The sequence below is a fragment of the Engraulis encrasicolus genome, unplaced genomic scaffold, assembly GCF_034702125.1.
Source record: "Engraulis encrasicolus isolate BLACKSEA-1 unplaced genomic scaffold, IST_EnEncr_1.0 scaffold_63_np1212, whole genome shotgun sequence".
Lineage (NCBI taxonomy): Eukaryota > Metazoa > Chordata > Actinopteri > Clupeiformes > Engraulidae > Engraulis > Engraulis encrasicolus.
In genome coordinates this window covers 89,939-104,870 of record NW_026945961.1, presented here as the reverse complement: position 1 = coordinate 104,870, position 14,932 = coordinate 89,939, and the positions used below count along the sequence as shown (strand labels likewise).

General features: G+C 40.8%; 1 protein-coding gene across 1 annotated transcript; it reads left to right on the top strand.

The window, feature by feature from the left end:
* The first annotated feature begins 3,108 nt into the window (after positions 1-3,108).
* Positions 3,109-4,754, top strand: LOC134444634 (protein NLRC3-like). The gene is made up of 2 exons (XM_063193886.1): positions 3,109-3,113; positions 3,212-4,754. The coding sequence occupies exons 1-2, from the start codon at positions 3,109-3,111 to the stop codon at positions 4,752-4,754; spliced, it is 1,548 nt and encodes a 515-aa protein (XP_063049956.1).
* The last annotated feature ends 10,178 nt before the right edge of the window (positions 4,755-14,932 follow it).

Sequence of the window (14,932 nt, the reverse complement as noted above, 5' to 3'; positions counted from 1 at the left end):
ACACACACACACACACACACACACACACACACACACACACACACACACACACACACACACACACACACATACACACACACACACACACACACACACACACACACACACACACACACACACACACACACACACACACACACACACACACACAGACACACACACACACAAACATAAACACAATGACAATATCCCTAGAGAAAGATGATTCTGGAAGTTCAGAGAGTCCTTGTGCACAAGCCCTCTCCAATGCAGGTGCAGGTGTGAGGCAGGAGAAGGTGCATCAATGAACAAAATTCAAAAGACACTGCACACTGCTTACTCTTCTTTTTCTTACTGTATTTTTCGGAGGGAAATCAGCCTTTGACAGCTGGGTCAAATTGACCCACAACAGTATCTATGTAATATGTTCAGGTACAGAGGTGTTGCAAATGCAAATTGGTGAAACTAATTATTTTTATTTCATGTTTTCAGTAAACTAAATAAGCCACATACAAGACATTTCATGACAAATAAATCATTAAAAATGTGACAGACCACAGAGGGACTTGAAGACATTGTAGATAATGTGTGATTTGACGGGGAGCCAGTGGGGCTGTTTGAGTTCGGGGGTGATGTGGTGCCAGGGCCTAGTGCCTGTGTACTAGCAGCAGAGTTCTGGACATGTTGCAGTCTGTTTAGAGCCCTATTCCGACGGGACTAATTTAATGGGGGGACCTGGGGTAAAGTAATAATAACCAGGATATTTAGTCCTGTCCGAAAGCGCCATGCCATGTAAAAATAGCCGAGTATGTCCGTAAACTTCACCACGAGTTTTACCTACTGTGAAATGGTCAGAGGAAATAACCTCAGTAATACTAATCCCGTCCGAATGCGACCCCATGTAAAGATGTCTGGTTAAGTGCACGACACGCACAATACATCCAATCTCTCCGGGCTTGCAAACATTATAGCCTTGCAGTAAACTGTTAGTTTTGTTTTAGGGAGTTGTTCCAAGCTGTTAGCTGCCGAAATCAGGTAGCATGGTCAAGCGCACTCTCCAAACTAGAATGGGCACTCAGTAGAGCGCAAACCTTCGCCTACGCCACTTATTCTTTTCTGGCCATCTTCAAAGTGTGGGGCATAACATTCTCCAAATTTTGGTGTTAGTTTCATTTAAATGGGACAGGAATATCGTAATATTACATTTTTGGCCCAGTCTTGACCTCTTATTCAATTCAGCATGCACACGTTCTTCTGGCATATAGTGCTTGGCAAAGAAAAACGTGTTTGACCTTTTCGTGACCTTGACCTTGACCTTTGACCCAATCACTCCCAAAAAGTAATCGGTTGTTCCTTGGGTCATGACCAATCATCCCACTAAATGTCATAAAAATCGGCTCAATTTACGTTTTGACCTTTTCGTGACCTTGACCTTGACCTTTGACCCAATCACTCCCAAAAAGTAATTGATTGTTCCTTGGGTCATGACCAATCATCCCACTAAATTTCATAAAAATCGGCTCAATTTACGTTTTTGACCTTTTCGTGACCTTGACCTGGACCTTTGACCTTTGACCCAATCACTCCCAAAAAGTAATTGATTGTTCCTTGGGTCATGATCAATCATCCCACTAAATTTCATAAAAATCGGCTCAATGTACGTTTTTGACCTTTTCGTGACCTTGACCTTTGACCTTTGACCCAATCACTCCCAAAAACTAATCGATTCTTCCTTGGGTCATGACCAATCATCCCACAAAATTTCATAAAAATCGGTTCAGTTTTGACTGAGTTAGACGAAGTACAAACAAACAAACAGACAGACATATTAACAAATAAATACACGGCGGGCAAAACATAACCTTCTGGCGAAGGTAATAATAATAATGAAAGGACAAGCATGCAGACGCATTAGAATGGATTTTGATGGGTTAGTAAACCTAGAGGCAATTATTAAGAATGATGCCTCCATGGATTCGCAATAATGTGCTCAAAAATCAATAATATATATTGGAGTTGGCATGCACATGACGACAAGTGCAGTCACGACGGTGCTTGATGAGTTGACCCTCCAACTTTCTGTTCGTTTACTGAGATACTTCAATCCAGTCCGAATCAGCCATTTATATTACCCACGTCCTGAGATAAAGATCACATTTCCCCATGTCCATATATAAAACTAGTCCCGTCGGAGGCCTTGTTAGGCCTTGTTAGTCAGGTTCATTACGTGTGGATCTGAACCTTCGCTGGATTTTTATGGGGATTTGGAAAACTATACATTTTTGAAAAGTATATTGTATAAGCCAGGGATGTCAAACTCAGGCCCGGGGGCCAAATTTGGCCCGCGGAGCCATTTTATTTGGCCCGCGAGATCATTTCAAATGTGCATTACAGTTGGCCCACATACACCAGTATTAAGATTTGAACATGAAAATGCGTCACAATCACAAGAATATGAGTGGGCCCAGGCCATTGAAAACAACTCACACTCAAATGCAACAGAATATGTGCAGGCACATTTAAACTATGATAGGAATCTGTTTAAACATGAGCAACTTTAGTCCATTTTTGTAAAAAAAAAAATATATTGCGTTTGGCCCGCGACTTCACTCCAGATTTTGATTTTGGCCCTGGTATAAGCAATAAGAAATAAGACAGTGTGTGTGTGTGTGTGTGTGTGTGTGTGTGTGTGTGTGTGTGTGTGTGTGTGTGTGTGTGTGTGTGTGTGTGTGTGTGTGTGTGTGTGTGTGTGTGTGTGTGTGTGTGTGTGTGTGTGTGTGTGTGTGTGTGTGTGTGCAGACTCTAAGATGTATTGTAGGTATAATATGGTTAATTGTAATGTGATCTTCTGTCGTTGATCTAGATTGACATCAGAGGAGGCAGAGCTCAGGTCTTTTCTGAAGGGGAAGTGTCAACATCTGGTTGAAGGAGTACCACATCAGGGAGACGCCAGACTCCTCCAGGACATCTACACAGATCTCTACATCACAGAGGGTGGGAGAGGAGGGGTCAATCTGGAACATGAGGTCAGACAGATATTACCCTACGAATTCATGGCACATTCCTCTATGGACATATATGACCTGTGGGACATACATAATATATCCTTTAGCAGCAGACATACAGAGCATGAGGTCAGACAGATAGAGAGAGCATCCTGGAGAGGAAGAGGACAGGACAGACCAATCAAGTGCAGTGACATCTTTAAACCCTTAGATGTACATCCACAAAGGGGTCTTTGGCAAAACAAACCCATCAGAGTAGTACTGACAAAGGGAGTGGCAGGCATTGGAAAAACCGTGTCTGTGCAGAAGTTCATTCTGGACTGGGCTGAAGGAGAAACCAATCAGGACATTCACTTCATTTTCCCTCTTCCATTCCGAGAGCTGAACCTGATGAAGGATACAAAACTCAGTCTGGTGGAGCTTGTTCAACACTTTTTCACACAAATGAAAGATCTGAAAGTGCTCTCCAGTTCTGAGACCAAAACTTTGTTCATCTTCGATGGTCTGGATGAGTGCAGACTGCCTCTCAATTTCTCCTCCAACCCGAGGTGTTGTGAAGTGACAGAGCCAGCCTCAGTAGATGTACTTCTGACCAACCTCATCAATGGGAACTTACTTCCCTCTGCTCTCGTCTGGATCACCACCCGACCAGCAGCAGCTGGTCAGATCCCTCCTGAGTGTGTGGACCAGGTGACAGAAATTAGGGGGTTCAACGACCCACAAAAAGATGACTACTTCAAGAAGAGAATCAGTGATGAGAACCTGGCCATGCGAGTCATCAACCACCTGAAGTCATCCAGAAGCCTTTACATCATGTGCCACATTCCAGTTTTCGCCTGGATTTTGGCTTCTGTTGCAGAGAAAACATCAGAGAGAGGAGAAATGCCAAGGACTCTCACTCAGATGTACACTCACTTCCTGAACATTCAGACTTGCATCAAGAAAGAGAAATACACAGAAAGAAGAGAGACAGATGAAGAGATGGTTTTGAAACTGGGGAGACTGGCTTTTCAACAGCTGGAGAAGGGCAATCTGATCTTCTATGAGGAAGACCTGCGTGAGAGTGGCATTGATGTCACAGAAGCATCTCTGTACTCAGGAGTGTGTACACAGATCTTCAGAGTGGAGGCGGGGCTGTGCCATGGGAGAGTGTTCAGCTTTGTGCATCTGACCATCCAGGAATTTCTTGCAGCACTATATGTGTTCCTCTGCTTCTGCAACGGTGCCAGAAATGAACCACACCAACATCAACCCTCTCATCTCTCTGCTCTGTTCAGAGCTGCAACACTTGAAGACCTACACAAGACTGCAGTGGATCTGGCCTTACAGAGTAAGAACGGACACCTGGACCTTTTCCTCCGCTTCCTCCTGGGCCTCTCACTGGAGTCCAATCAGAAGCTCTTAAGACACTTACTGCCACAGACCAATAGCCAACCACAGAGCTTAGAACAAACAGTCCAGTATGTCAAGGATAAGATAAGACATGAGCGGAAGTCTGATAGAAAGATCAACCTGTTCTACTGTCTGAATGAGCTTAATCAGCATGCTGTAGTGGAGCACATTGACAGGAGCTCAGGAAAGATGTCTGTAGAGATGCTCTTACCAGGTCAGTGGGAGACTAGAGAGTTTAGGTTTGAGTTATCAGAAGAGCAGCTGGATGGGTTTGACCTGCAGAAGTACATAAAGACACCAGAAGAGGATCTGACTGACCTCCTCAGCCCAGATGACGTCCTCAAGAAGCTGGTGCCAGCAGTGTCATCAGCACTGTAAGTAAACCTGGTGCGTGTGTGTGTGTGTGTGTGTGTGCGTGTGTGTGTGTGTGTGTGTGTGTGTGTGTGTGTGTGTGGGTGTGTGTGTGTGTGTGGTTGAGTGAGATAGAGAGATTACTGCAGAGAGAGAACACTATGAGTTACTGTACATCAGCAGGCAAAATGACAGTCATGACTTGCATGAAGGACCTGAAGGGTGTGTAGGTGTGTGTGGGTTTGTGTTTGTGTGTGTGTGTGTGTGTGTGTGGGGGGGGGGGGGGGGGTTGTGTCTGTGTGTGTGTGTGTGTGGGGGGGGGGTCGTTACAGTGTGTGCAGAACATGTTTGTGTGCACATCTACAGTTAGTCCATGGGCCGGAGCAGAAGTTGGTATCACCTGGGGTGGCAAAGTCTATCAATGTTTTTTGTAATCCTCCATGCCTGAGGGACATTATTTGGTATGATAGCCCTCTGGAAGTGATAGCTTTCCTATATTTTTACTCACTTTTATGATGACACCCAGGGCATTTCGCAATACATGCCTATATATGGATGTAGGCGTATGCAAGTGTCTGTGATGATGGGATATATTTTTATTGATGTTACATCACATGTAGACACCTTAGGGTTTTTTTAAAATATACAGTTTTGATGGATAATGTACTTTCCTATGAATTATATAGGTCAAAATATATCCGTCATACACTTTTTCAGCAATATAATGCAAGGTTAGATTGATACAGAAGCCTGTAGGAGGGTGGGTCAAATCCTAATATTTGCTATATCATATCTGTAGGGTGTGGGCTTTCAGAAAATATATGGGTTTGCTAGTTTAATATAAATTATACACCTATTTAGGCCAAAAACCCATAACTGTCTAATGGATTTCAATGGAAATCAATGCATTTCAATGTAATCCCAAACACATTACATAACTAAGGTATAGAGGAATGTAGGAAGTTGGGAGATGTCACAATGCACATTATATCACATCTGGAGTGTGTAGACCTCAGAAAATAAATGGATTGGATAGCTTAATAGAAATTACACAGTTATTTTATACCCACACCTCATGGCCGTCCATTAAAAATCAATGCATTTCAAAGTACAATGTACTTTACAGAACTTAAGTACGGATAGAGGAAGTTGGGAGACCCCAGGGGATTGCAACTTTTGCTATATCATATCATACTGTATATAAGGTATGCTGCTATTTTAGGCCTAGAACTCATACTTGTCCAATGGATTTGAATGAAAACCAATGCATTGCAAAGTAATGCAAAGTATATTAGAGAAATGTGGTGTAGAGGAATGTAGGAAATTGGGAGTTGTACCAATGCATATTATATCACATCTACAGTATGTAGACCTTTAGAAAGTATACGGACTAGATCAATGATTCTCGAACTTTAGGCCTGGGCCCACTGGTTGACCCTTACTGTATTCCAAGTGGGACTTGAAATCATTTTCTAAAAATCAAAATCATATTTGTTTGTAGTGTATGTTTTGTTTTATTTATTCAGTCAGTGATGAGCCCTGAAGATGTATGAACATTTCAAGGGAACCCCAAGTTGGAATAGGTTGGGCACCCCTGGATTAGACAGTTTGATACACATTACAGAGTTATTTAGACCCAAACCTCATAGCCGTCCATTGAAAATCAAAGCATTTCCAGGTAATGCAAAGTGCATTACAGAACTAAGGTATAGCTCAATGTAAGTTGACAGATCTCTCAATGCACATTATATAGCTACTGTAGACCTTTGGAAAACAAATGGGCTTGATATGCAGTACAGTTATTTTAGACTCAAAACTAATCTAGCCATTGAAAATCAAATCAAACTAGGCTATATTACAGAATGAAGCTAGGTCTAAAGTGTAACGGAGAAAACTGGAAGATGCTATTGTAATTGCACACACATCAGTTTCAAGAACAGTACATGGAGATCCTGCATAACAGTATTTTCATTTTGTCTGGAACTAAACTAGACCATTACTTTTTCTGAAAATGTGTCTTTTTTTAAACATACCGTACAATCTGACTTGCTGGGTATGTTGGGTGTGTTGACTGCTGTAGTGTCAAAGACAGATAGGACTAGGTACATCATGATACAGACAGAAATGGCAATCATGCACATTGATGCTGTTCAAAGGGCAGCATGTCTCGGTAACACACAGCATGACCTGACACTAAATCCAAACAGCAAAGCTGGAAAAAAGTACCTCCATGTAATCTTCCTAGATCTTGCTGATGTTTTTGGCGCCATGCCCCATGAGCTCAGTGATGTGCCCCCCATTTAAGAAAGTCCCCATTTGAACAGTAACTTGAAAGAGGACTTTCAGCTTACATCAAGATGTGGCTTGAAGTTTCAAGATGCCCATTACCAATCTCACAACTTGCAGTGCAACAAGGCATGACTACAGATGACACTAAATTCAGACATACTGTATTGTGAGTCCAGAGATCAGTGGTGAGGGAAAAGGCATCACTTGTGGTTACTTAGTGCAAGTGGAGACCTGCAATGGGAATGAGGCAGCATCAGCTCCCAAGAAGGCTGGAGATATTGGTGTATACTTCAGTTTCCTATTCATACAGCCATTGCCTTTGGAGAATGCCTCCACATGCCCTCAGACAACCAGTTCATTATTAAGTACATTGTACCATGGAAAGGTACATAGCAGCCGGGAAATTGAAGTCTGCATTGAAGAGGTTAGATGCAGAAGGTTTGTGGCAATATACATCACCAAAACGTCTGAGGGATGTGGGAAGCATGGGTCACACAGCCACCAAAAGCACAGGTATGATCACCCTGTCACTTCCCAGTAAGGGTTTACACTATTAAGTTCAAAGACACCCTCAAAAGCTGGAGGAACTGAGCAAGAGGCCCTTCATTACTCAGAAATTGAAACTGGTCATGAAACTTACCCCTATCATTCTCCAATTTGTAGCGCCAGCAACCAGCAATCACCAATGATGCTGATTGGATGGGGGAAAAGCCACAGGACCCAACAAATCGCAAACGGCTCCTAAATTCAACTTCATCACACACAGCTATAGCGCAAACACAGTCTCTTCATGACTGGGATTTTGGAAGACTACATATACCTGTAATAGCCCAACCTGGCTGATTATGATAATAGTGATGGATATTGAAAATTGTAATTCACACACATTATAATTTGTTAAAACAACATACCATAGGTGCAATTGCCATGTTATATGTGAAGGATCCTGAATGCACTATTTGCATTCTTTTCATTGAACAGTTAGTGTCATTAAATGCTAATATCTGTGAATGAGCTGACAATTGACATTCTGAGAGTTACGTATCCTCTTGACCTCTTGCCTTGTCCTAATTAATCTTGTTTTCAAACACTTGAGTGTCAACCGCCTGTAGACTCAAGTTGAGCCATTTTTGCAACCAAGACACTATGGTCTCTATCAAGATCTAATATGCCTGGTCAGCCATTGAATAGTACTTTCTGAAAATAACATCCACATGCCAATCAACTAGTCATCCACAGGGTGTCAGAAACTTTTTCCATAACTGCAAGTAGGCTACATGATAAAAGGAGACCAGGCAACATTTTTTCACTTCATGGGTGACCCAATACTACCAGTGCTTAGGGGTTTGAAGTTCAACAAAACAAAATTGCCAAAAGAAAATATCATTTCATGTAACGAAGTAAGCTTGATCAAGTTTGTATCGATAGCACTCTGGCCCATTTTAGGACATCTTAGCATGCATCTCCAGCACATGCCTCACTTTAATTTATTAGAAATAGGCCTATAGGCTAAATGTGTCCTGACCCACTGACTGAAAAAAAGATTATTTAACATAATGTATGTAACTTAGGTTTTCTAAAGATCCATTGGATGTGACATGTGTGTTGTGATATCTCCCAACTTCCTACATTCCTCTACCTTAGTTCTACAATGTAATTGCAGAATGTGCATTTGCAATGCATTTCAATGGTCAGCATCTAAAGTACCTGAATTATGTGCATTTAGCAATCTAATCCATATATTTTCCAAAGGTTCATAATGTGCATTGAAACATCTCCCAACTTCCTCTATCCCTACATAAGCTCTGTAAAGTCCTAAAGATTTCATACTTTTAAATGCATTGATTTTTAATGGACGGCCATGAGTTGTGGGTCTAAAATAAGTGGGTTATTTGTAGTAAGCTATCCAATCCATATATTTTCTTAGGTCTATACACTGTAGATGTGATATAATGTGCATTGAGGCATCTCACAACTTCCTACATTCCACTATACCTCAGTTATGTAATGTGCTTTGCATTACATTGAAATGCATTGATTTCCATTGAAATCCATTGGACAGTTATAGGTTTTGGGCCTAAATAGGTGTATAATTTATTTTAACTAGCAAACCCATATATTTTCTGAATGCCCACACCCTACAGATATGATATAGCAATCATTGGGATTTGACCCACCCTCCTACAGGCTTCTGCATCAAACTAACCTTGCATTATATTGCTGAAAAAGTGTATGACGGATATATTTGACCTATATAATTCATAGGAAAGTACGTTATCCATCAAAACTGTATATTTTTTAAAATTCCTAAGGTGTCTACATGTGATGTAACATCAATAAAAACATATACCATCATCACAGACACTTGCATACGCCTACATCCATATACAGGCATGTATTGCAAAATGCACTGGGTGTCATTATAAAAGTGAGTAAAAATATAAGAAAGCTACCACTTCCAGAGGGCTATCATACCAAATAATGTCCCTCAGGCATGGAGGATTACAAAAAACATTGATAGACTTTGCCACCCCAGGTGATACCAATATGTGAAAATTTGGCCTCTGGCTCATGCGCTAAGTATGCATGTATATGCATTAGGTAAGGTGTGTGTGTGTGTGTATGTGTATGTGTGTGTGTTTCCTTGTGTGTGTGTGGGGGGTAGGGATGGGCATACGGTGAAAATTTCTTCGTCGATCGTCGGGAGAATTAATGATTAATAATCGGTTAACCATTAACATTTTTATATTAAAAACAGCACACATTTAGGCCCACCATGCCCTATACTCTTGTATAACATACAAGATAACATACAAAATACATGAAAACATGTTTTTCTTCGAGGATATGTTTTTATTAACAACACAAGTGTTAAGAGATTAACAAGAATAGTTAAACATGAACTGTTGCGCAATGCGCAAACGAGGGAGGCTTCAAGTTGCGAGCCAGCAACGGAGGCACATAACGGTGCAGACCACAGTCGGCGCTAGTGCACATCTCTTGGTGGGGCGTAGGTAAACAACAGTGGGGCACTGCCAATTAACAAGTTCAAGTCAAGTTCACCATATAGAACTGACGGCAGTCACGTTTAGTTCTACATACCTACTGCACAGGCTGATCGCGCTACTACTACTCATCCCTACACCAATATGTCTGTAAGCAAGATTGTTTAGTGCAAGGTGGACACCACATTCAGCACAGACGCGATATGTGGATTATATTGTACTTCTATAGGCCAGGGCCGGTTCTGGCTTATTTGGTGCCCTAGGCGAGTTTGAGTTCTGCCCCCCCCAAGCATCAAGAACAATAACCGTTTTTCATCAAATGGATTTGTGGTTCTTTTTGACAGGCGACCAACACATCAGATTGAGTCGCATGAAAGTAGCTTCACTGTGTGGTGTGTTGGATGTGATGGTGGTGGGGCCCCCAACCCCAGATGAGAGGGAGGTTATCAATGAGTACTCAAAGTCACGTCCCTGTGCACAACCACTTGTCCAGGTGCTGGTGATGTGCAGTAAGAGTAATCCAAGTAAATGAAAGATGAATCACCGCACACTGGTATCTTTGCTGGTAGTTTATTTGGTGAACAACGCGTTTCGCTACTGCTTCATCAGGTTCACTCTGACATTACGCATGTCACCCAAAGGTGATAAGGGTGATTACCTGGTCACATGACCTCACCCACATTCAACCACTCCACCCATTTAAGTGCTAGACAACACCCAATACTGGTTTAGGTATGTATATTATCACATCCTACCATTTAAATTACTATACAATTCTCATGCATTTTACCAGATAAATATGCTCACATCCCTGATATGTGTATCTATAATCATATCCACATAGAGTAATGCATATCGCTCCTCAGATGCAGGTTCGGGCCATTAGTAAATAAAAACACATGATATCAAAGTGCAAAAGTGCTAATCCCAATGTGCAAAAAATAACAGTATAATCAAAATCCTTTCTCCAAAAAATATTATTAATGTCCATAGGTCTCTCATCCAGTCTGACATATTCATTTTTACATGACATATCCAACTCCTGAAGCAGGTTCATTAGTCAACAATAGTTCAAGTGACAATCTTGATGTGGCATAGGCCCATCCATTAAAAAAGGACATTTACAGTGTGCAATTCAGCAGTGCATGCATGTTACAAGAATACACTGAGGTCCTGTAATTCATTTAAACCATGGGGTTCTACTGTGTTCAGTTCGTGTATCCAGTAGGCCTCTCTCTGCAAAAGTTGCTTAATTATATTGCCCCCTCTTGGTTTTTGTTGTATGCGTTCTATACCTATGAATTTCAGGGAAGCGGCTGATCCATGATTTTTTTCTTTATAGTGCCTAGCTATAGCATAATCCATGTTTCCGTTTCGTATTGCCCCTTTGTGTTCAGCAATTCTTAGTTTTAAATTACGCTTAGTTTGGCCAATGTACATCAATCCACATGGGCATTTTAACATGTATACCACATGTGTCGAGAGGCAATTGATGAACTCTTTTATGGGATATTTCTTCCCAGAGTGGGGATGACCGAATGTTTTTGTGTCAAATGTATGTGAGCAATGAGCACATTTCCCACATCTGTAGTTTCCATGTATCCCTTTGGCCAGCCAAGTCTTTTTGGGGGTCTCCATGTAGGTAGAACTAACCACCATGTCTTTGATATTTCAAAACAGAAACGAGGTGGCAGTGATGATAGATGGTGTAGACTAGGGTCACATTTTAAGATTTGCCAGTGTTTTCTGATGATCCGCTGGACCTGCTTTGATGCGGTTGAGTATTCAGAAACAAAAGTCACTCTGTTTTCAGTGTTTTTGGGTGTGGGGTTAAGTAATGATGCTCTGTCCCTCCTGTGGGCCTTTTCTGCAGCTTGATTAATTAGCGAGTCATCATACCCCCTTTCCCTAAAGCGTTGAGACATTTCATTAGCCTTAACTCCAGTGGTGGACAGTAACGAAGTAAATGTAATTCGTTACTGTACTTAAGTAACATTTTCATACTTTCCTACTTTACTCAAGTATTTTTATTTGGTAAGACTTTATACTTTTACTTCACTACATTTCAAAGCGAAATTTAGTACTTTCACTTCGTTACATTTACAGAAACACTCGTTCCTTACTCGTTCCTTTTTTTCTTATTTAAGGTGATACACGGCAGGTGAATGAATTCATTTTTAATGCCCTGGTCAAATGAAATCTGAGATTCACGCTTGTGTGAAGAAAGTGAAACTGAATCCGATTGGCAGACTCAGAGATTCGCCATTGTGATTGGTTGTAAAGTGTCACGTGACAACAAGCTCTACTGTAAAGAATTAGTTTTAGGAGGAAAGCGAGAAGAGCAAGACCACTGATGTGTCCACTGTTGCGACTTGCGAGACGAATTGAAATAAGAAGAAACGGTACTTTCTAGTAACACGCGGAAAGCACAGCAAAACAATAAAGCAGGCGACAACGTTGTTAGAGTGTATTAATCTATTCGTTGTGTGAGGGGGGAGAGATTTAGCTCGCAGGCTGCACTCGCCTGACGAGACGAAATTTGTCAGATAGGCTTCGCGTTTGAACTGAATAATCAGCGAATTGATACTTAATGTAGGCCCTACTGCTTATTTGACTTACTGTGCTATACTGTGCTACTATATCTGTTATGACTTAGGCCTACAATAGAGTCACATAATTACTGCTTTTGTAGCGTGTTGGTTTCTTCAGTGAAGTGCACAGGATGCCTACTGCTTATTCCAAACCATCCAGGCGCACAACTCCGTGATAGCATTCTTTCCCCTCAATACATTGCAGTATTTTCTGAAGTAGTTGGGGATATCAATTACTTGTCTAATAGACTCCCCTGTCACCCAAAAAATGGTTTGCTTCAACTTTATGGAAAAGAGACTTGTGTAAAGGGTTTGTATCATTACATGAGGTTTGCCATGCCCACCATATGTTGCAAAGTGAGGCTACATGCAACATGTGTCCTTGCAACATGTATCCTTTCCCTTAAGCCAGGTCAGTAGGCTTTGACTAAATATTGGCCCAGTGATGGGGGGGGGGGGGGGGGGTATTGTAGTAGGTGTTCGAATAGGCATATAATCAATTTAAGCCTAATCACTAATCATTCTTAATATTAATTGCCCTTTCATGTGTTCTTTTTGGGCATATTAGGGTCAGTATTTGTTTAGAGAGGTGAAAATGAACTGATGCTAAAACATCCATGGACTTACTCCACAGTGTTTCTGAGGCCTGTTGTGACCTGGTTCTAACATGTTGGTATAGCCTATGCAAATCAGAGGATATTTAATTAGATATGACCAAACTAGGCCTACAACACTTACATATTAAAATTGCACCAAAAGCTTCATTTTTAAGTTTTTACTTTTTACTTTTAGTACTTAAGTATTTTTGACGGCAGATACTTTTGTACTTCTACTCAAGTAAAAAAGTGAGGTGAATACTTTCACTTTTACTTGAGTAGTTTTCAATGCAAGGTAACTGTACTTTTACTCAAGTACATAACTGGTGTACTTCGTCCACCACTGCTTAACTCCATAGTCACTCTCATCACTACATATCCTCCGTAATCTCACAAATTGTCCATATGGAATGTTTTGAATGGTATGATCAGGGTGGAAACTCGAAGCGTGCAAGATAGTATTCCTATCTGTCGTTTTTCTGTAAATAGAAGTTTCCAGTTTTTTGTCAGCATTCACAGATATCAGCAGATCTAAAAAATGTATTTTTTCACTGTCATATTCCATGGTGAATTTCAAAGTTGGATATGTTCCATTTATATGTTCATTAAATTTAAATAAGTCATCTTCAGTACCTACAAACACCACTAGGATGTCATCAATAAATCTTTTGTACAGTAAAATGTTGTCAAAAAAAGGATTGTTGTTAAAAATGTTTCTCTCTTCCCATAAACCCATGTACAAATTGGCATAATTAGGCGCAAAAGGGGAGCCCATGCTTGTCCCTTGAGTTTGCAAGTAAAATTTGTTGTTAAACATGAAGTAATTTGATTTTAAAATAAACTCAGTTAGCTCCATCAACAATTCGACAGGGAGGGTATCTTTCTTAGGTGTCAAATAAAAGTTCAAAGCCTCAAGCCCCCCCACATGGGGGATGTTGGTATATAAGCTTTCCACGTCAAATGTTGCTAAAAAAGTCTTATCCGGTACATAAATGTCACTTAAAAGTTTCAAAACATCAGTAGTGTCAGACACATACGATGGAAGGCATGTCACAATTTCCTTTAAGAAATGGTCAACATATTGGCTCAAATTTTCAGTAAGGGAGTCTTTACTAGCCACAATGGGTCTTCCTGGAGGATTGTCCAATCTTTTGTGTATTTTTGGTAACAGGTAGAAGACAGGTGTCACAGGATGTTCACTCTTTAGAAAGTCAAACTGACTCTTAGTGAGCCAGTTGTTTTCCAATGCATTATTTAGTATGGTGTCACGTTCATTCATATATGTGTCCACAGGATTCTGTCCCAGCTGTTCATAGAAGTTAGGATCAGTTAACTGTCTCATAGCTTCAGCCACATAATCCTTTGTATTTTGTAAAACGATTCCGCCACCTTTGTCAGCAGATTTCAGAATGATGTCAGTATTTTCCTTTAGCTCATTTAAGGCTTTTCTTTCAGGTACAGTAATGTTGTATTTGGTCTTTTTATTTGCAACAGAAATGGTTTTGTCAATGTCTTTTTCAACTAGTTTGGCAAAGGTGGCCAAAGTGGCATTGGGGGCGCCAGGAGGCATGAAAGTGGACTTTTTCTTAAACTTATCAAAGACATATGGGTCAACACTACCGGTGGATTCTCCCATTGCTTTGGCATGGAAAAAGTGTTTTAAGTGTAACTGTCTGAAAAACTTGTATGAATCCACCTTCAATTTAAATGCATTTACTTTATTT